At 41.0% G+C, this 23,160-nt stretch overlaps 1 protein-coding gene across 1 annotated transcript in view; it reads left to right on the top strand.

Moving 5' to 3' along the window:
• The first annotated feature begins 3,020 nt into the window (after positions 1-3,020).
• Positions 3,021-23,160, top strand: part of LOC127651148 (complement C3-like) — a 59,421-nt gene continuing 39,281 nt past the window's right edge. Inside the window, exons 1-18 of the mRNA XM_052136849.1 lie at positions 3,021-3,106; positions 3,241-3,436; positions 3,568-3,736; positions 4,046-4,119; positions 4,203-4,291; positions 4,525-4,607; positions 4,713-4,800; positions 9,434-9,536; positions 9,665-9,785; positions 9,920-10,035; positions 10,156-10,302; positions 10,462-10,665; positions 10,893-11,081; positions 11,257-11,409; positions 11,520-11,649; positions 12,815-12,886; positions 15,704-15,898; positions 21,780-21,894. Of these exons, the coding sequence (XP_051992809.1) occupies positions 3,036-3,106; positions 3,241-3,436; positions 3,568-3,736; positions 4,046-4,119; positions 4,203-4,291; positions 4,525-4,607; positions 4,713-4,800; positions 9,434-9,536; positions 9,665-9,785; positions 9,920-10,035; positions 10,156-10,302; positions 10,462-10,665; positions 10,893-11,081; positions 11,257-11,409; positions 11,520-11,649; positions 12,815-12,886; positions 15,704-15,898; positions 21,780-21,894 (2,315 nt within the window). The 5' untranslated portion in view covers positions 3,021-3,035. The remainder of the gene's footprint in view (positions 3,107-3,240; positions 3,437-3,567; positions 3,737-4,045; positions 4,120-4,202; positions 4,292-4,524; positions 4,608-4,712; positions 4,801-9,433; positions 9,537-9,664; positions 9,786-9,919; positions 10,036-10,155; positions 10,303-10,461; positions 10,666-10,892; positions 11,082-11,256; positions 11,410-11,519; positions 11,650-12,814; positions 12,887-15,703; positions 15,899-21,779; positions 21,895-23,160) is intronic.

Raw genomic sequence — 23,160 nt, 5'->3', positions numbered from 1 at the left:
CACACAAACAGATGTATGGGGATTATGCATGGGCCACAAAAACTCTCTTCTATTTGATCTTCTTTAAAGTCTCCACCCTTCGTCTATATCTCAGCCCTGTGTACTCCGTTCTTCCTCTCAACTTACTTCATGTGGAGCATCCTGGTAAAAATCGACAGTAGTTTGAAATGAAATTCATGTGCAGGCACAATTTATATTGAACGATCAAACTAATGCGAGACAATTAAGCATCAACTTTCAGGGGATGTAACCCTTGTGTATCAATAAAAGACCTCAGAGGTCCTTTGAGGACAAAAATGTCTACGTCGAAAAATTTGCCATAATAATATTATATATTAACATAATTTTCCACTTTAAATTAGTTATTTTTTTAACCAACATCAGTCCTGATCATAACTACTAAATATTCATTCATTTTCAGGATTTTAACCCATTAAATGCCAGTTTGTTTATAAAATGCCATGTTGTTTTACACATACAAAACACACTCTGACATCCATATCAACACACCCACACAATTTTAGCTGCATCTTTTATTCAACTGGCCTGTGGTGCTCTAGACCCTCATGAGACAGGTTAGTTTTACCCTACTGATGATGTGTTGTTGCAATAGTAATCCTGCTCAATACGAGAGGAACCGCAGGTTCAGACATTTGGTGCGTGTGCTTGGCTGAGGAGACACTGGTGCGAAGCTACCATCTGTGGGATTATGACTGAACGCCTCTAAGTCAGAATACACCCTAAATGTAATGATACCGCAGTGCCGCGGGACTCCGCTTGTCCCAGGAGAGACGGCCCTCATGGGCCTGGCGTGGAGAGCCGTTCGAGACAGGGCTGTGGCGTGGCCAGATGAATGCCGCCCCTCTCCCATCACGCACCACACGTTTGTGGAGAACCTGGTGCTAAATAGTCATCTCATCATAGACGAACTGAAACACTACAAAAAAACATGTATTTGCTCCATAGGCATGGGGCTGGACGCGATGGCGCATACATGGTCCAGAATGCGCCTCTATGCATTTCCCTCTACTAGGAGAAGTTACGCCAATAAATGGGGGTGTCTTTGAAAGATTGTGCAGTGCACATAATGCAGATCCAGTTAACTGACAGATTGCTTCAGTTCTGAACTTTCTGCAGGAAAAATTGTCAGCAGGCACATGCCCCGCCACTCTAAGGGTTTATGTGGCCGCTATTTCGGCTCGCCATGCCTTGATTGATGGGGCACGCTGTACATATAAGGCTATACAACACTCTTGCTTGTGCAATAATGCTTTAATATCAGTGGCTCTACCCACATAAGCAGGCAATTTGGGATTTCTAACTTGAGGTTAACCGATTACACATCTGAAGGTTGGGAAATTGAATAAAGCAATATCACATGATCATAGTCATTATGCAACGATTGATGAATATTCAGCACTATTGCGAGTGTGATCTTTTATACAGCAGTTCAGTGTATGGAATTTAGCTCAATAAGAGAATTAATAATTAATTTAGGGAATATTGAAATAATTAATGTTTAAATCTGCTCAACCTATTTGGCCAGTGATAAGTTGAAGTGCACATAATTCTAGAGATTCTAGTCGTGGCCTATATAGTGAAGTTTATAAGCATGTAGGTAAGGATTGAATAGATTTTAAGTGACCAATAAGTACAATCATACACCACAGTCAACTTCTCTTTGAATTTAAATGAGACTTTGTTCGATCTACAAGTACAACATAAAACTAAACTAACACACATAGACACACACAACACAGGTTAGTAAATCAGCAAGCGCGTATAGATGGGGCAGTCAAAGACGTTGAGGAATTCTGTTTTCTCGGCTGCAAAGTTATCAAAAGACGTGGAACTGATGTTGATTCAATCACGTCAACTGAGCTCGTCCAAGCCTATTTCGCGTTGAGCAAGGTGTGGAAGTAATCTACGTGAAGCTTCTTATCTCTGGTGCTTATGTAGAGAGCGTATCACACCGCAGAACATCAAACATTTGTATATCGAGAGGATCCATCCACACATTAAAATATTGATGCAAAGTATTTTTAAACTAGCGATATTATTAATTATTTTGTGGGAAATTAAAGCCTATTAAATTATTGAAATCACACATTTAATAACTTTAAATACTCAATAAGCACGAAAACATTCAAATGTTGAGCAATGTAAACTAATCAGGTCTGTCAACACACCTCACTGAAGAGCTGCAGTTTACATACACATCATCATGGAAATGTACCTATCAATATTCTCTTAACCTAAAAAATCAACAGAGCAGCTGCCAATTTACCAAAGGTTGAATGTACACAAGAAATTTGTGCAGGTCATTTACGGGAAATCTGTATTTGACTGCAGTTAACTCTTCACATTCTCATGTGCTCTTGAAAAAGTGCTGTACAGTTTATAAGTTCTGCAGGATGCCAAATCTAAAGACTTATAAACACAATATTACTTAAAGTTGACATATTTTAATTAATAATAATAGTAGTAATAATAATATAATGTTGCATTGACGTACTGTTATATTCACTGTGTTGTGATCGCTGCCATCAGTTATGTCAAACCAGGTGCAACGCATCTAAATTGGCCACTTTTCAATTAAACACAAGGATGAATAAGATTTGATAGTAACAGATTACAATAGAAGTAATAAACTGTGAATGATGATTTCAATAACCATCTGTTCCTCACATAAAGATTTGTATGGCTTTAAGACTTGCAATAGAAGTCTAAAATTGCACTAAAACTGCCTAAAATTGTATTTTGTATTTCATGGAGGAAAGAAAATAATTTGGATCAACAGTGCATAAATGATGACAGAATGTTTCCTTTAAGCACACTAATGGGACTTATTACCCAATTTTGGATATATTGCAGAAAATCCAAGATCCTCCTCTTTCCCAGTGTCTTATGTAATCTCTATGATAGGACGAGGGGTGTCAGAGGGAGATGAAATCTGATTGATAGTGAAGGGAGTATAAATCTGAGGTGCTGCATGTCAACAGACACTCACAGCAAGACACACACAGACAGACAGGATGGAAGTGAAGCTGCTGTGGCTCACTGTAGTTCTTCTCTCTTCACCCCTGCTGACACTGTGTGACCCACTGTGAGTATTTAAAACTGTGTATCGATATATTTATGTATAGGGGAGTCCAGGCTACAGTATACTGTCACTGCGTACTCTGGTCTCCCGTATGTCTGACTTTAAGCATTCAAACTACTTGATTGTTGTTTTCTCAGATATGCTTTCTCAGCTCCTAATTTGCTGAGGGTGGGTTCCTCGGAGAATGTGTTTGTGGAGGCTCAGGACTACACCGGAGGACCCCTGAATGTGAAGATCACAGTGAAGAACCACCCACACAAAATCATAGAGATGATGTCAAAACAAGTGACCCTGACTGCAGAAAACAATTACCAGATCCTTACAGATATAAAGGTGACATCACCATTCTTATGTCCTAAGCGTATCTTGTATTTATGCTATGATGAATTTTAAGTGCATTTAAGTCTCTGAAACTTTGTGCTGTAAATTCTTTGATGTATATGACTTAATTTTCTGTTGTTCAGATTCCTGATGATAAAAACTATTTCACTGATGATCCTCTGAAGAAGCAGTACGTGTATCTAACAGCTCAATTTCCAGGCAACCTTCTAGAGAAAGTGGTCATGGTCTCATTCCAGTCTGGATTTATATTTGTACAAACTGACAAGCCCATCTACACACCTGCTAGCACAGGTAAGATATTGTTAAAGAGAATAAGTACAAATAATACAGGGGTGCATTTCCCAAAAGCATTGTAAGTTTAAGTTGATCATAGGGACTATTGGCGCCAATGGTTTCTATGATCTACTTAGGCTCACACTGCTTTTGGGAAATGCAGCCCTGTTCTATTCATGGTCCTAATGAAATCAGCAATTGTTCTCCGAGCTTAAGAAATAATGAACGTATAACTCAATTTTGTCATTCTGGATGATTTCACGTTTCCACTGTTTGTCAATAAATAGAGAAAACCAACCATTCAAAATCATATTTCTTTTTCTGTAGTTCAATACAGGATTTTCTCTCTGACTCCCAATCTGACACCTCTCAGTCAGTCTGGAATCTCCGTGGAAATCATGGTACATATTTGTCAACACAGCTATAATGACCATCTTTATCAGGCACTGTTTAATAATCTTGTATGATTTCAATGTCTACTAAGAATCCACATAACATCACCCTTGACCCAGTGAAGATATTTCCAGCTAATGGGATGAAGTCTGGAACATACACCATACCTGAGGTTGCCAGGTGTGTTAAGTACATGTGTGAAGTGCAATCAAGACTGAATTTATTGTACTCAAATGAACAAACTAAAATTAATTTTTAATTTTGCCGTCTGCTTCAAGACATTTAAGATATCAATAAACAAGTCTTGAAAATAGCTGTAGGTAGGATCTCTATTTGTTGTCAGATTCATCTCTATTCGTGGTCTATTATCATCTATTTTATTGCTATGAATTCTGACATGTTTATGTTTTAAGCCCTGGGATCTGGAAGGTGATCACACGGTACGCAAACACCCCACAGAAGACGTTTACTGCCGAATTTGAGGTCAAAGAATATGGTAAGATGTTCATCGACAAACCAGTATGTTGTAGAAGAATGAGATCACAACTTAAAATAATGTATGTATTTATCTATCTATGTGTGTCTTATGTTTGGTTTCTAGTGCTACCAACATTTGAAGTCACATTAACACCCAGTGAGTCATTCTTCTATGTGCGTGCTAAGAGTCTGACAGTCGACATTACTGCAAAGTAAGATATATTCTTATCCATTTCGTCTTCTGAGGGTGTGATTTGAAACCAGTCTGGAGGGACAGGGCTTATTAAGGTTGGGGTCAGAGTTAAAACAAAGAATATAGTATTGCAAAGACCACCATCAACTCTCAGCCAGAAACTTTTACCCTGGGGATCACTGTGAAACCTGCCATCTCACCTACAGTACACTAGAGTTAAACAGGAGTGACAGCACAATTTTCAGAATGTTCTCCTCTTCTACAACCGTATTGAGCAACAACTCTTTCAACTTGTCTTTCCTGTTTATTTGAGATGGCATAAGGACCCCCTGAAGTAACAATGATAGAAAAACATTTATCTTAGCCTCAGAAGACGCATTTTATAATCTGAGTGTTGGTTATTATTAGAGCTGTTAATTAGGGCTGTAAAATGTTTGATTAATCAATTACAATAAATGCCAATAAATTATTTGAATTAATGACAATTAATCACATATATCAATATTTGATGAAAAAGGTCCACATACAGTAAGGTCCATAAATATTGGGACATCGACACAATTCTAATCTTTTTGGCTCTATACACCACCACAATGGATTTGAAATGAAACGAACAAGATGTGCTTTAACTGCAGACTTTCAGCTTTAATTTGAGGGTATTTACATCCAAATCAGGTGAACGGTGTAGGAATTACAACAGTTTGTATATGTGCCTCCCACTTTTTAAGGGACCAAAAGTAATGGGACAGATTAACAATCATAAATCAAACTTTCACTTTTGAATACTTGGTTGCAAATCCTTTGCAGTCAATTACAGCCTGAAGTCTGGAACGCATAGACATCACCAGACGCTGGGTTTCATCCCTGGTGATGCTCTGCCAGGCCCTTACTGCAACTGTCTTCAGTTCCTGCTTGTTCTTGGGGCATTTTCCCTTCAGTTTTGTCTTCAGCAAGTGAAATGCATGCTCAATCGGATTCAGGTCAGGTGATTGACTTGGCCATTGCATAACATTCCACTTCTTTCCTTAAAAAACTCTTTGGTTGCTTTACGCAGTATGCTTGGTCATTGTCCATCTGTACTGTGAAGCGCCGTCCAATGAGTTCTGAAGCATTTGGCTGAATATGAGCAGATAATATTGCCTGAAACACTTCAGAATTCATCCTGCTGCTTTTGTCAGCAGTCACATCATCAATAAATACAAGAGAACCAGTTCCATTGGCATCCATACATGCCCCCGCCACTGACACTACCACCACCATGCTTCACTGATGAGGTGGTATGCTTTGGATCATGAGCAGTTCCTTTCCTTCTCCATACTCTTCTCTTCCCATCACTCTGGTACAAGTTGATCTTTGTCTCATCTGTCCATAGGATGTTGTTCCAGAACTGTGAAGGCTTTTTTAGATGTTGTTTGGCAAACTCTAATCTGGCCTTCCTGTTTTTGAGGCTCACCAATGGTTTACATCTTGTGGTGAATCCTCTGTATTCACTCTGGTGAAGTCTTCTCTTTATTGTTGGCTTTGACACACATACACCTACCTCCTGGAGAGTGTTCTTGATCTGGCCAACTGTTGTGAAGGGTGTTTTCTTCACCAGGGAAAGAATTGTTCAGTCATCCACCACAGTTGTTTTCAGTGGTCTTCCGGGTCTTTTGGTGTTGCTGAGCTCACCGGTGCGTTCTTTCTTTTTAAGAATGTTCCAAACAGTTGATTTGGCCACACCTAATGTTTTTGCTATCTCTCTGATGGGTTTGTTTTGATTTTTCAGCCTAATGATGGCTTGCTTCACTGATAGTGACAGCTCTTTGGATCTCATATTGAGAGTTGACAGCAACAGATTCCAAATGTAAATAGCACACTTGAAATGAACTCTGGACCTTTTATCTGCTCCTTGTAAATGGGATAATGAGGGAATAACACACATGGAACAGCTGAGCAGCCAATTGTCCCATTACTTTTGGTCCCTTAAAAAGTGGGAGGCACATATACAAACTGTTGTAATTCCTACACCGTTCACCTGATTTGGATGTAAATACCCTCAAATTAAAGCTGAAAGTCTGCAGTTAAAGCACATCTTGATAGTTTCATTTCAAATCCATTGTGGTGGTGTATAAAGCCAAAAAGATTAGAATTGTGTCGATGTCCCAATACTTATGGACCTTACTGTATATAGATAAATTCAATATATAATAATATAAATAGTCCAAATTCTAAATATAATAATATACTAACGTGTTGAATGGACGATGCCAAAATTGTTGAAGTCAATATATTGTTTAGTTTATTTCCATATCATTGAACAGAAGAATATCACCCGCCTACAATCCACTCCTTGTTCTTCAATCTGTCCGCGAGTTATTGCGTTCCGTCTCGACATATGTCCGATGAACGCTTCTGGTGCATCTCACTGTGGCTGCATCACTATCACTGATCTCTAACCATTAACTCCACATTTCTGGACATGTTTCAGATTAAACGTAGTTTTAAACTCTAAACAACTTTAACTTCACTCTGCTACACCTACATTTTCTGTTGAAATACTTTCTCCTTTCTCAGCTTAATATACAAAGACAACTGTAGGTTAATTTTCTTGAAAACCAGAGGCGTTTCCAGCATTGAAGGACATCGGGGGCTTAGCCCAGACAATTTTATTTTCACACTAGCAACCACTTCTCTGTAGTCCAGAGCTGGTGAGAGGGTATTCTTTGAGTTTTGCTCTGGCTGTGTCTGTTTCTACAGTTCCTAAATCTTCCACTCTAGTACTGTCCTCAACATCCTCTCTCCTCCCTGAATCATCTGCGATGCAAAAGAACAGATACAGCACATAACTTATTGCAAATCAGCTTCAAACAACTCATTCATCAAGTGCTACATATGTCAAATTGTAGACCAATACCATTGAAGGAAATGTATTGGGAAGAGCAGATCAGTGATTGCCCTAAGATCTATCATGATTCTTGAATTTTCATGTACAATTAACATAAAGTCATCACAAAAGAGTTATATTATAGTGAGTAAAGTGAGGTAAAAACATTTTTTTTATATAAATATTTTTTTTTTTGACATAAATAGTCAAAATGATGTATAAGATCCTAAGTTAAAGCAATACATGAATGACTTTAGTCTAAGTTCATTGACACACCATGGCATCGAACTGTATATAATTCTCCATGTTCATCTGTCAAAATCCTTTCATTAGGATCATTGGGATAAACAATGTTTCACTTTTAACTTTCTCTAAAGTAAAGTGACTGATTAATTGTTACCAGTTTCCATGCCTGATTCTGGCATATCTTTGCTACCCTCAAAGTGCATATTTATTACAAACTAATATCACAAAACAAGTCACACATACATTTTATGCTAATGCTCATTGGTTATCCTTAGAGAAAACAACACCTGATAAACAAAAGAAATCATGAACCGAAATGGACTAGAACCGCAGTCTCCAGCGTAAGAGGCTGACTCGCTAACCACTAGGCTACATATATACATATGATATAATAGTCGGTATGATGATCTTTAGACTTTAAGGACAAAAACAAATGTGAATTCTTACCCACTGACTTCTTTCGAAAATTTTAGAAGCCTCATTTGCTTCATTTTTGCTGTCTTTCCTGCTAATTGCCGTTAACTCGCCACTAAGTAACGTACGTTTATGACAACGACTGTGCAAGCTCCTCCCCTACCTGCTGCATATTCAACAGAGAGGAAGAAACGGAGTAGCCCATAGGCTACCGACAGCAAAGGAACTTATTCTATAGGCTAGATTAAGCCTATGTCTATTTTTACAGGCTGTATGCAGTATGTGCAAAACCAGAACACAATGAAATAAAGCAACTTATGATTTCGGGGGTTTACATAGGCTTTTGTCCGGTTTCATATTTGTCAGTCAACTTTTCAAAATACATTCGGGGCTACACTAAAACCATTCGGGGCTGAAGCCCCGGCAAAATCGGCTGCTGCCGCCTCTGTTGAAAACTCATAAACACTACGGGGGGAATTCACTAAGATTAATTGCGGCCAGTAAAATTGCTAGTTAGTTGCACATGCTGTCTGCGCTGGTTTACCACCCGATTGACTAAAGAAATGATTCAAATCAGCCAAAAGCACAAACGCCCCTTCAAAATGTGTGCGGAACGCAATTTGCATGCTCAATTCCAATTTTGCAGGCTGTTTCTGAGCGCTGTAAAGTTATGACACACTCTACCAGGACTGTACAGCATCACTGCACTACTGTGATCCAGACACCTAAATCATCTCTTTAACATGACGAAGATGGTCTATATGGCAGGTTAGAATAATCTTCCCCATTATTTAATAAAATACTGCTTATGAGATTGATAAAAAAAGACAAACTATCTGTTTATTCAATCAACAGCAGACTGGGGGTGCATTCACAACTCTGTTTGAAAACAAATGTTCGATGGTGCTAGTGGCGCATAAATTACACACTTCAACTTTCAATTGTTCTGTTGGTTGGAAAATTCTTTATTGTGGTGGCATCATTAATTGCATTTTGTGTGTGTTTTATATAACTAATCACACTGAATTACCACCCTAAATTGACAGCCTTAGTTAGTATCTATTGTCATCTTGCATTTTCAATTTTGGCTAATCAAGTCATTTATAAATTGTATTTGTTTTTTTAGCTACCTGTTTGGACAGAAGGTAGAAGGATATGGATTTGTGGTGTTTGGCGTGATGAAAGATGACAGTAAAACAAGTATTGCTGCCTCTCTGCAAAGGGTTCGGGTGAGCTCTACAGACCTGAGCTGAAATATTCAACTTGGGATCACTTTCACAGTTATGCACAATGACACAATAACACAATCATACACTTCTGGTATACTGAGGCCGTTCTCTGTCTTATTTCTAAATAGATCAATAAAGGAAAGAGCTCTGCAGAGCTGACCAGCGATATGATACTTAAGACCTTTCCAAACATTGAACAGCTGGTTGGACACTCAATCTATGTTTCAGTCAGTGTTTTAACAGAAAGTGGTAAGATTGAAACCGTATACTGGTTAATGTTAATCTATGCTGATTCACTGTACAGTATGTGTGTGAGTGTAAACTGTTGATAAGGGTGAGTATTTGTGTGTGTGTGTGTGTGTGTGTGTGTGTGTTTGTTTCAGGCAGTGAAATGGTAGAAGCTCACAGGAGAGGTATTCAGATTGTGACATCACCGTACACCATCCACTTCAAAAGAACACCACAATACTTTAAACCTGGAATGCCCTTGGATATCTCGGTAGAAAACTTTGAGAAGAAAGCAACAATTTTGAACGCTATCCAATGTAATGTGTTATATTATAAATTTGCTCTATAAACCACAATTATAAAAATTTTTGGTCATTGCTTTTCCAAAAAGGTTTATGTGACAAATCCCGACCAGACACCTGCTAAAAATGTGGAAATGGAGGTCAACTTTGGAGGGGACAGATATCGAACAAAATCCAATGGCATTGCGAAGGCTACCATCAATTCTCAGGAAGGATCTTCTACACTGGAGATCACTGTAAGATCTGCCATCTCAACTGCACTGATGTTCAGTCAGTTTTACTGGTGAAGTGAGAGATGATTCAAATCAGATCTGAGCTTTAGTCAACAATCAGAAAAGTGTTGTTGAAATAGCTCTTTGTTGGTTGTGTTGGTTCAAATCAATATATATTTTTAGGTGAAGACCAAAGATCCAATGTTAAGTGAAGAACAGCAGGCGGTGAATAAGATGACCGCTCAAGCCTACATACCCAAAGGTGACTCCAAAAACTACCTGCACATTGGCATTGATGCTGCAGAGCTTGAGATTGGTGGTCAAATGAAAGTCAACTTGTACACGGGAAACAGTCCAGGAGCCAAAAATCAAGATTATACTTACATGGTGAGAGATGTTTTTTTGTAATTTAGATGTACCATTAATATGACAGTGTTTCACCTATATGGTGAGGGAGTTATTTCATGCAGACTAAAACACATGGTCTCTCTCAATTATTGTTTAAATATCAATTTAATACAAGAAAATAAATCATACAGCTTGTAATAGAGATTGCATGAATGTTCTGAATGCTTTACTGTCTTTTTACTCACCTGTTTCACGGATATTTTCAGATCTTAAGTAAAGGGCAGATTGTGCAAGCCGACAGGTTTAAGAGGAAAGGACAAGCTCTAGTGACTTTGTCTCTACCTGTGACCAAAAACATGCTGCCTTCCTTCCGCTTTGTGGCTTATTACCATGTGGGCTCTGAGGTGGTGTCTGACTCAGTCTGGGTTGATGTGAAGGACACGTGCATGGGAACGGTGGGTAAACAATCAGAAGAAATGGTCAACATGATCTAAGCATGTAACACATTAACTGATTCAGCTTCTTTTAAAGGAAAAGCGTTAACTTGAACAAGCTATCAGTGCCCTGCTGTAAAAAACAAATTATAATAACTAATGTCTTAAACCAGCCTAACACTCATTTTAAAAATAGCTCAAACTTGAGGTGAAGGACAAGAAAATATATTATAAACCAGGAGATGAGTTCAGCTTGCAAATAACTGGAGACCCTGGAGCTAAAGTTGGACTGGTGGTGGTTGACAAGGCTGTGCAGGTCCTTAACAAGAACAGACTCACTCAGACTAAGGTGATGAATCTTCATCAGACTACATACAGTGGTACAAACAGCTCATGACTCTTACTTGTATCAAACGTACTTCGCTGGTCTCAATGTTTCTTTCTTGATGTCACTTCTAGATCTGGGACATCATAGAGAAACATGACACTGGCTGTACAGCAGGTAGTGGAAAGGACAGTATGGGGGTTTTCTATGATGCAGGTCTGATGTTTGAGTCCAACAGTGCAGGAGGCACCAACACCAGAACAGGTAAATATTTTATTATTTCTTCACTAAGGAAAGTGATGTTATGGGGCTTTTCCACTAAACGGTAAAACTCGACTCAACTCGAGTCTGCTCGCTTTTTGGGGGTTTTCCACTGTGGATAGTCCCTGGTACCTGGTACTTTTTTTAGTCCCACCTCGGTCGAGGTTCCAAGCAAGCCGAGCCGATACTAAATGTGATGTCAAAACCCTGCAGATCACTGGTAAAGGATAATCATCACTACCAGCATAACTGGATTTTCGACACAGGCATCAACCCACTAGTTTTGATTTGTCTACAGCGATAGCAGTATCATTTGTTCACGTGACTTTCGAATTGTAAAAAGAAATGGCTGTGCGTAAAACCACGGCACGGTCAATAAACGAGGTGCATACATTCCTTTCGTTAGCAAAGAAAGAAATAAAAAAATATTTTAAGAAGTGTCTTAGCTGTTGGCTGCACAGCTGAGACACGGCTACCACTGGTCCTACCAACAGTGTAGGGAAAAGGAAAAAAAATACAACAACTTAAAAATGACTACAGTACTATCAAGGAAAATTGGAAGTGGTTCGACCAAATGGACACTATCTAGATTGGTGAGCAATGGGAGGGAGAGTGCCCTGGACTGATTATCAATCAAATTGATCCACAATGGAGGATGTTATGTTTTGCTTTGTTATGTTAACTCTATACTCTGCTTGAAAGTGTCACTTTATTTAGTTGGCCAGCTACTGGAAAACTAGCTTCTAAAACAACCAGGCCAATTTAACTGTTACACTTGTGTAAAATCACCATGCAACAACTGCTTCATGTAGCACAATGAGCTAGTAGCTAACAGCTAGCGGTGGTGTTATTGTTGTTTTGTGTCGCGTTTAAGATGATGTCACAGCAGTAGAGACGGTGCAACTATGACAATCAGCCTATAATCCACCAACATTGAGGCGGCACTAAACAGCAGTGGAAAAGCAAGCTCAGAAATGTAAAGGGAGTCGAGTCGAGTCAAACCGTAACATGCAATGGAAAAGTGCCATTAGTGTCACTGATGATAGAACTTGAAAGACTAATAAGTTTACTAAATAAGTCTTCTCCGCTTGGAATCTTTTACATCTGCATTGTAGTGATCTGAGTTTTAGTACAATATGCTAATTCATTCTGATTAAATGTCCTCTAGAACATGGCTGTCCCACCCCTCCAAAGAGACGACGGAGAGCTGAGAGTCTTTGGCAGGTCACCGCTACACTGGGTGAGAAACTTGATTTATTCTGATTTAAAACAAACCATTCAATTCAATTGCACTATTGGCACTATTTAGTCCTCAAACACAAAAAATAATGTTTCCCAACTTTAGAGAACTCTGGTTCAATCAGAAAGACTCAAGATTATTTTAATAATGTGAACAAAAAGATACTTATATAATTTGGCGCAAGCCCCATCCTACAGATCCTGCTGGAGTCGATGAGTATGGGACCTAAACTGGTGGAGATGGGGTGAAAACATGGAAGTATATGAACAATGAGAGGCAGCTAGTAGCCTTATAAACCAGAGGATGTATATTGATGGAATGTAATTCCTGTTGAATTAATTCCAAATTTTTCCTACTAGATCTATGCTTACGCTTACATTTCCAAAGTAGTTTCCAATATACCACTACACCCCTCCATTTTTGGTGAAGCTACTTTGAAACTGTAGCTTCCCAAGCTGTATGTCTTCTAGAGACACAACCTTTGCACATGCCCAAGAGGATAGCATACTCTTAGAATGATAGAATGAGATTTTATGCACATGGGACACTGTATGCCTTGGAAGAAAACGCAGTAACATCCACGACCCAGTGGGAATTTCTTTGCTTGGACATGCTCAAAACCTATGAGCAGTCTCTGAAGAAACATATAATTGTTCCAATACCCTGAATTGACCTGTTGGTCAACATGTGTAATGCCCTTGCAGAGCATGTACAGTCCCTGAGCTTCATCCAACTCCAAGGGAGGAGGTTCTTAGAGAACACCTACAGGGTAACAACCTGAGACATATAGGGGTTGACAGCACATTTGGCACACTGGACTTGAGAATTACATTTTACAGGCTCTTTCCAAACTGTAACAATATTTGCTTACCAAAAAGGCCTGTAGGTCTCCTACACGTGTGACTGATGCAAAATTATTAGCAGCACAGTCTCCAAAGAGAGTAAGAAACTGCCTTACCACATCTAGTGGCCCAAACAGGGAACCAGTAAGCTTATTTAAAATCAGCATCAAGTCCCGAACCGGAAGGCAGCAGGGCAAAATAGGGGTCCAAGCTGTCTGGCACAATGCATAAATCTGCTGACCAGAGGGTGTTTGTTGATAGACAAGCCCTAAAAGGTCATGAGTGGTTGCTTTGGTATTGATATAAACCTTGAGTGTGGATGGAGTGAGTCTGCACAGAGCAATGCTTTGGGTCCTGCACTGGGAGGAGCACCTGTCTGCAAAGGTCAGCACTTTAAGGCATACAGCCGCCTTGTTGATGGGGCCTAGACCCATAGTATGCTGTTTTACACCAGTTGCGACAACCTAATTGTGCCAGGTGAGCCCTGTTTAGGGGCAAGACATGCAGTCTCCATAGCTTTGGACAGGGATGCCAAATTGTACCATGAGCTTGTGAGAGCAGATCTGACCTCAAAAGAATTTCCCATTGGGGAGCACAGCTCTACCACATCTGGGAACAGTGGTTGTTGGGCCATTTGGCACATATTATCACTCTTTACTTGTTTTCCCGTATCTTATACAATACTTGATGCAGCAAGCTGAAGGGGGAAGCGCAAATTCACGTTTCGCTAGCCATCTGTGTGCTAAGGTGCCCAAGCCTGGTGGAGCTTGCTGTCATGGAGTACCAAAGGCAATGATGCGTGGTCTCTGGGATGCAAACAGGTTAATCTTGGCTTTAATCTTACTTCCCAATTCCTCAAAACTGATTGTGCATCACATGTAGAAGACAAGACTCGATTCAGAGGAGAATTTGACTCACCAGGTTCAACAACGAATGTGACCATACTCAATTTTAGTGCGCCACCATCGTACTTGGTGACCAGAAAATGTACTATTGTAGAAGACATCATGTGCCTCACACCCTGTTATCATCACATATTTGGCAAGGAGGTATTGTGCCTCTGAACGTAAATGTAAAAGAGTCTCGCACTGTCGAGTGAGGCAGTTTCCTTATGAACCGAAGCACATAGCTGTGCTCAGTGTGTGGCCGCCAGTGGCTGAATGCCACCCAGCCTTTGGCTTTCTTTTTTATTTATTGCCTTTATTGTGTATTTATTGTATGTTGTGTTTTATCCCTGACGGTTTTTAAAAATTGTGTGGGATTGTGTTTTATATATCAATGTTATACATTCTTTAAAAATGTTGAATCAGATAAATTCAATCAATCAACCATTGGGCCTTGGTCACTCAGTGCAACCAAGATTTTTGCTCACATTTGTGAACATGCTTGTGCATTTTTCTGCAACTATGAGGTCTGTCAGTCGTGCTGGGGCATGGCAGAGTTCTGGGATTCTGAACAGCAAAGACTGAAAATAGTGTTCTCAAGCCAGTCACACTGGATGGAGAAAGCAAGAGCGTTGTCCTGGGAATACAGGAGAAACCACTTCACAATATCTTTTTAGTAGTATACATGCATTGCATTGAGGATTAATATTTGTGTTGTGAGTGTGATCTGGCATGGCATCAACACAGTAAAACCGGCATCAAAATGTCATTCTACAAACGTCTTCCTCAGCCTACGAGAAACGCTTCTAAAATGTATTCGCTCTCTATACCGTCCTCTCTCGTCTTACTCACATGGCCCCTTGGAAGCTACAGAGGAGAAATCAGGAAGAGTGTGGGGTGGCTTCGGAGCTGCTAGAGCTAAGCATCATGAATTTCATATGCAAAATAATTATCAATGAGCACTGTTAGAGAAGAGTAAACCATTGAGGGTGTGTAGGGGTATGAGTGTGACTGTCATCTGAGGGGGCAGGCCTGTGAGTGGGGGGGGCAATGAGGGGAAAGGCTTTTTTACCATAATGTTGTGTTCTCAGCTGGTAAATACACGGGTGATTTGAAGGTGTGCTGTTTTGATGGAATGAAGGAGAATAAACTTGACTACACCTGTGAAAGACGAGCCACATACATCGTAGATGGACAAGAATGTGCCAAAGCCTTCCTGCACTGCTGCAATGAAATGAAAAAACGTACAGCTACAGCCGGAGATGAGGAGCTGCTTCTGGCTCGCAGTGAGTTTCTTAACTAATATTCACTGTATGAATCACACTGCTCCACTTAGACTACAGTATATCACACAGATTTTGAAAAAGATTATGCCAAATAACCAATGCCTTCAACACAATGTAGGGTTTTTGAAATCAGAAAAGTATTGAGAAAGATTAAAAATTGAAAAACTAATATTGCAATAGATTAATTTCTTACCACTGAACTGTACGGTCGGTTGTCTGGACATATCCACGTCTCATTTTCATTAACAAAAACATAATTTTCTGTTCGAGTTGACGTTAAACCTTTATAAAATCTCTAAAATATATAATCTCACAAATATACTGTAAATAATTGTAGATTTAATAAATTAATGTGAGTCAATGAGTTGGGACACCTGTATGACCGTTAATGTTTAAGTTGTGCAAATAAGCAGATCTCAGTCGATGAATGTAAAAGGCTGATTATATGCTTTTGAATATATCAGATTTTTGTATGCTATTTGCACTACACATATTCAGCTGTGTAATAATACGTTCCCTTGACAAAAATCTTCACTTGATGCTGCGCTTTGCTAAGCGCTTTGGGAACAATCCTAGTTGTGACCGAGCTGTGAATATGTGTGTAACACGTCAATGAACATTGACCGGAATTTATAGCCCCGGCTGATGTAATCATTAGATGCACCTGTGGCCAGGCTATAAATGGATGCGTCACCAGGTGTCGTTAGAGCCTCTTTTTTCCTCAATGACTGAAAGCTGTGGAAAAAGTTTTGTTCTGTTTGTTTGGGGGAAGAGGACGCTGCTCTCGCGTTGCAGCAGGGCGGGTGCGAGCACTGCGATTTGCTTTCTGGCAAAGTGCTTCGTGCTCGCCTCGCTCACTTCCGGGAGTCAGCATCAACGCTTAGTTCGTGGGGCTCTCGCATGGATTTGGCTGTGGAGCAAGATACGTGTTTGTCCCTTTCTCTCGCTCTCTCCCCAAACCCAGCTGGTCCTTCACATGATCTCGAAGCGCGTTCCGACACCTCTTCGGTTCATGAGGGGGACCGCGATTCTCTTCCCGCCTCCAAGCTTTCTGTTCGCGATAAAAAAATCAGCGGAGGAATTGCTCGATGTGGTTACTCGTGCGGTTGCCAGACTCCAGTTGGACTGGCCATACCAAAAAGAGACTCACAAACCCTCCAAGTTAGGGGATAGATATTTATCTAGCAATCTGGGGAAGGGAACGCCTCATCAGTCCCTTCCCTTCTTTGATAACCTCCATTCTCGCTCATGTTGGAACCCCTATTCTTCCAGTGTTCACGTACCCTCGACGTCATTATATTCAACTATCGTGGGTGCTGAGGGACGGGGATATTCAGTGATCGTCACTCAAAAAGCCTTCTCTCCCCTCAAAGCCTTGTAGGACAACCTCCACTTTAGTGGGAAGGGCTTATCAAGCAGCAGGTCAGGCTGGTGCTGCTCTGCACACTATGGCTGTATTATAGGCGTACCAGGTTGACCTGCTGGACGACCTGAGTGTGGGTGCTGCGCTCGACGAGCAAGCCTTCTCTGAGCTTCGCCGAGCCACAGATCTTTCTCTCTGCGCGACCAAGCACAAAGCCCGTGTTATTGGCCGGTCTATGTCTGCCTTGGTCACCGCAGAGAGGCACATTTGGATCAACCTTTCGGGCATCAAGGACAAGGACAAAGTTTTCCGAAAAGCCATGAGGAAGCCTTCGGGCAGTTCCAACCTCGCCGCACTCAGGGGCGGGTCCTTCAACCCACCCCAGACTCAATCCTGTTAGAAGGGAGGCTCAAACGCAAACGTGGTGAGTCGTACTCCTCCTCCCAGGGATCGGGGACAGTCTCGTCGCCCTCGGCAGCCCCCGAAGCAAGGACCATAATTTCTGAAAGGAGAAAACCCTGATGGTCTTGTGCCTAGATTTAGGGGGTAGCTCCCCTCGGGACGGGACGCATGCTTCACTTCACCCCTCCCGGTACCCCCTCGAAGCCTCTCCATTCCCGCCACCTCTTGGTGTTTCGTGTGGCAGAGGCTCCCATCAAAAGTTGGGTGTTTTTGCTGTTCTCTGCATTTATTCAGGACGCGAAACACTCGAAAACCACTCAACAGGAAGTGTTAAAATCTAATACCCATCTCAGAGATCCTGGCAGCGTAGAAACTTCTGCCAGATATATACTTTTTCTGTGGGTCTTAAGAACAGTAGGAAAGGGCGTCAGGATTTAATTCACTGCCGTGTTTCAAAGTCGTGGTTCTCACTACTGTAAACCGGATTTCTTTTTTATGTCTACTGTGAAAAGCAAATCTACTGGTTAAAGGGGTCATGGAATGTGTTCCCCTTCCAGAGAGAGAGTTAGGTTATTACACTAAGTACTTCCTGGTTCCCATGGAGGGTGAGGGGTTGCATCTGGCTTAGATCTTAAAGCTTGAATTTCCCAGTCTGGGTGTTCAAGTCCTAGATATCAAGACGATCGTGTCTCAAGCCCTACATCTCATTTGGCTGGTCACCATCAATCTTATGATGCACTTCTTTACTTCATTTAGAAGTTCTACCACAACACAGGAAGTTCCTGAGGTTCGCTTTCGGGGGTGAAGTCTTCTAGTGTCAGTTTCTTCCATTCGGCCTAGCCCTTTTACCTGCACATTCACAAATGCATGATGTAGCGCTGGTTCCTTTGCGACTCCGGGGCATCTGCATTCTGAATTATATAGACGACTGGCTGATCCTAGCACAGTTCCAGGAACTGGCAGTTCAGCACAGGGATATCGTCTTAGTTCATCTGGTTTCTCTGGGGTTGAGGCTCAACGCCAAGAAAAGCGTCATCTCTCCCACTCAGAACACTGTCTAACGGGGCATTGTATGGAGTTCAGTCACAATGTGGGCACAACAGTCTCCCGCTAGAATTAAGTCCATTCAGATCACCCTGAGCAAAGTCAGGCTAGGTCAAGGTTGCACTGTTATCAGTATCAACGATTTCCAGGTCTCAGGGTGACCACGTCCTTGGTGATCCCTCTGGACCTTCTGCCCATGAGACCGTTTTTGTTGTGGCTCAAAGCCAGGGGATTTCTTCCAAGGGCCAAAACCCCTAGGCTAATAAGGGTTACGCGCCTCTGGCTTCATTCCCTTTCTATGTGGTTAAGACCCCAGTTTTTTTTCCTTGGGTCCCACTCTAGGTGCGTCTTGTTGTCACAGACTGCTAACGACAGACGCCTCCCTGATGGGCTGAGTAGCGGCCTTAAGTGGTCGTCAAGCTTAAGGGGGATAGGAGGGTTGTCAGCTCGGTTATCACAGTCACTGTCTCGAGTTGATGGCTGTATTTCTGGCCCTGAAATACTTCCTCCTGAGGCTGCCATGTCTTGGTGCAGGTGGGCAATACAGCGGTAGCCTCTCACAGAAATCATCACGTTCTTGTCAGCTGTATTTCTGACGTGTCGGATTCTCCTTAGGGCCCAGGGCAAGCTCCTGTCACTCAGGGCAGTTGTATCCCTGGATTTACTGTCCAGACAGTAAATACCAATGGGGGGCTTCTTCCACTTGGAACAAGTTTGGGTGAGATCATATAGGACAGAAGAGGACCTCTTTGCCTCTATGAACAGCGCAATGTCTCCTCTACTTCTCCCTGAGTCACCCAGCCCCCTTGGGTCTGGACGTTAAGACACACAAATGATCCAGAATGCATCTGTATGTGTTTCTTTCCCCGGTTTCTCTGCTCCCGGGAGTCTTGGCCAATGTTCACCAGCAAGGGTCTTGCCTCCTACTAATGGCGCTGCGCTGGCCAAACAGGATATGGTTATCGGAGTTAATATCTCTCCTCGACGGTTCGCCTTGGCCGATTCCGAACAGGTAGGACCTTCTTTCTCAGGCTCAGGGGACATATTCATCCCCGGCCCGAATTGTGAAACCTTTCATGCTTGGCCACTGTAGGGCTTTCTCCTGAGGAGATCAGTTCCAAGTTCCCTCCACTTGGAACTGATCTGGGTAGATTTTACAGGGCAGAAGAGGACCTCTTCGCCTCTGTTGATAGCGCAATGTCTCCTCTACTTCACCCTCACCCTGACTACATGCCCAAGGTGCCTTTCGCGACCCTTGGCCGGTAATTCTCTAAGCCTTCTGCTCCCTGCCGTTTGTAATGCCGGAGCAGCTAAGACTTCTCAGACTTTGCCCAGTCTGTACCCTTCAGACTTATGTCCACCAAAGTCAGGGCAGCAATTCTTCACTTGGAAGCTGTGACAGGGTGGCGGTCACCTCCTGCCAAACTATGTCACTTTGGGTGAGGGACATTACTGCCTGGGCCTACGAGGCGCGTGGTCAAGCTTCACCAGTAGGTTTTAGGGTGCACTCTACCAGAGGGCTCTCCTCCTCTAAAGACTTGGCTAGAGGTCTCCCTCTGCAGCAAGTTTGTGTCCTCTCCGCACACATTCATTAGGCTTTTATAGTTTGGATGTTCTTGCTACTCCGGGCTCTTATGCCCTTGAGTTGACATCTCGTGCTCATGTCTGAACAAGTTTGTGATGCGGCAGGCTGGTCCTCTCCGCACACATTCATACAATTTTATGGTTTAGATATTTATGCTACTCCAGGCTCTTACGCCTGAGTCGACATCTCAAGCTCATGTCTGAGACCTCTCGCGTTCTTGTGAGCACACTTCACAACTGTAGGGGTCTGGATAGCCTCAGTGCGGCGGCATGGGTATTGCGTTCCCAAAGCCCTTAGCAAAGCACAGCATCAAGTGAAGCTTTTTTGTAAAGGGAACATCTCGGGTTACGTATGTAACCCTTGTTCCCTGAAAAAAGTGGAACGAGATACTGCGCTATTTTGCCACACTGGGATGCCCCAGCACTGCTCTTCAAAAAGAAGTATCTGACACATCCATTTATAGCCTGTCCACAGGTGCATCTAATGATTACATCAGCCGAGGCTATAAATTCCAGTCAATGTTCATTGACGTGTTACACACATATTCACAGCTCGGTCACAACTAGGATTGTTCCCAAAGCGCTTAGCAAAGCACAGTATCTCGTTCCGCTTTTTTCAGGGAACAAGGGTTACATACGTAACCCGAGACGTTTTGGCAGCAAATCTCATACTCCATCATCTTCATTTCTACAGTCATTTTTTAAGTCTATTAAAAACCTCTCTGTAACATTAACAAAACATATATTATAATGTAATGATGATTATTAAAAATGTAAGAAATATGGAAAAATAACCATTAACCTTCAGTGAGGGTTGAGCCTTACTATATTTTTCTTTTTTGTACCTTAAACTGTACAGCAGGTGGCAAATGCTAATTAACTGTGCTAAATTAAGTTGATAGATCCTGGATTACAGTAGGGTACATATATTTGTGTTTAGTTGTTAAATTGATATTGTGTTGTAAATATAATTACTTTATTAAATATGGTGTGTATTAGAGATGTGCACTTTGAACATTTTGACTACTCGAGTACTCGACAGATGAAATAATCAACTTGTTCTTGTAATTGTTGTACGATGTAGACATGCGTCAGATGGACATCTTGCTGTTTTTTCAACGTCTTGTTGTATAAGCAATGCCTTTTTAAGATGTTAATAGTAGTCATTGCAAATTAATAGTATAGCACTTTTTGCAAATAATTTTGGAACTATTGGAACTAGTATTCACTGTGGATAGTAGTGTAAATATTAGGAATTATAATTGAAAGTTTAAAACTTTATAGTAGCCATTTTTGATGGTAGAAACAGATAATAGATGATAGTAGTAATTGTGAGTAGTACAAAGTGTGGAGTGTATGGATTGAAAAGTAGTAATTGTGGATACATGAAACTGTTGATGGTAGTGACTGTGGATGGCAGGAATAGTGGACAGTTGCCAACTTAGATTGTCTGATTTTCTCTGAATTGTATTTTGTAATCTGTTACAGGTGAAGATGATGATGACTACTATATAGAGTCTGATTATATCGTATCACGCACACAGTTCCCTGAGACTTGGCTTTGGGAGGAGATAGATCTACCCGCTTGCAAAGATAAGAACTGGTGAGTGAACATCACCTGATAGACAAAAGCTGTGACTTCATCTACATCCGTGATTCTCACTTTTAGTCCTAGGGAGTACAGCACTGCACATTATGAATAACTTTTGTAACATTTACATGTTGTGAACTTTAAATCTGAATGTGCAAAGGCACGGTGTAATTTTAATATACATTTCAACGCAGCCAAAACGAAAGTGTACAAACTTCATTTGAAATCTGAATTAAATGTAGAAATACTGCTGTCTGTGATTGAACATAAGCCTATCACTGGCCTAGTACACAGCAATTAATTTTACAACTTGAGATATCAATATCTTTGGTCAATGTGTCAAGAATTGCTGTTTTACACATCTTGTTATTGAAGACCGCATTTTTTTAGATGACTCATCATGTTTGAAAAGCGCTTCTTGAAACCCCTTTATGGAAGTATTTTAATGACAAATGTCTTGGGGAAAAACAGCACACTAAATTGCACAAATTAATAAATAAACGCATTGCATTAACAGCACTTGAGTTGTTTTGGGATGCAATTTCATAGGGTTGTATATTTAAAGGAATAGTTCACCCAAAAATAAACATTCTCTCATCATTTCCTCACCCTCATGCCATCCCAGATGTGTGTGACTTTCTTTCTTCACCAGAACAAAATTAAATTTTTAGAATAATTTCTCAGCCCTTGTGGTCCATACAATACAAGTATAAAATGTCACTTTCACATTCTTCTGCTTGTGTTTTTGGTGATTCACATTCTTCATGCATATCGCCCCCTACTAGGCAGGGAGAATCATTTCTAGAAAAAATGGACGTAAATATTGATCTTTTTCTCACCTACACTTATCATATCACTTCTGAAGACATGGATTTAACCACTGGATTCTTGTGGATTACTGTTTTGCTCCTTTTATGTGCTTTTTGGTGGGTCAAAGATTTGGCACCCATTCACTTGTATTGTATGGACCAAAAGGGCTGAGAAATTATTCAAAAAATCTTAAGTTGTGTTATGCAGAAGAAAGTCTTGCACATCTTGGATGGCATGAGGGAAAGTAAATGATGAGAGAATTTTCATTTTTGGGTGAATTATTCATTTAGGCTGTGAATATTTCAACTGAAAACGTTTCACACAAAATTTCACAATTAAAAATTCAATAATAAATATTCACCTTCCAAAATTCAGTTACAAAAATGAACCCCAATGCACCATCTAGTGATAAAACATAGTAGCAGCATATGAAGATTTACTTCTTTTCCTGCAATCTCTGGAGGTACA

The sequence above is a fragment of the Xyrauchen texanus genome, chromosome 11, assembly GCF_025860055.1.
Source record: "Xyrauchen texanus isolate HMW12.3.18 chromosome 11, RBS_HiC_50CHRs, whole genome shotgun sequence".
In the NCBI taxonomy this organism is placed as follows: Eukaryota; Metazoa; Chordata; class Actinopteri; order Cypriniformes; family Catostomidae; genus Xyrauchen; species Xyrauchen texanus.
The sequence above is the reverse complement of the archived record's forward strand: the minus strand, read 5'-3'. Positions and strand labels throughout refer to the sequence as shown.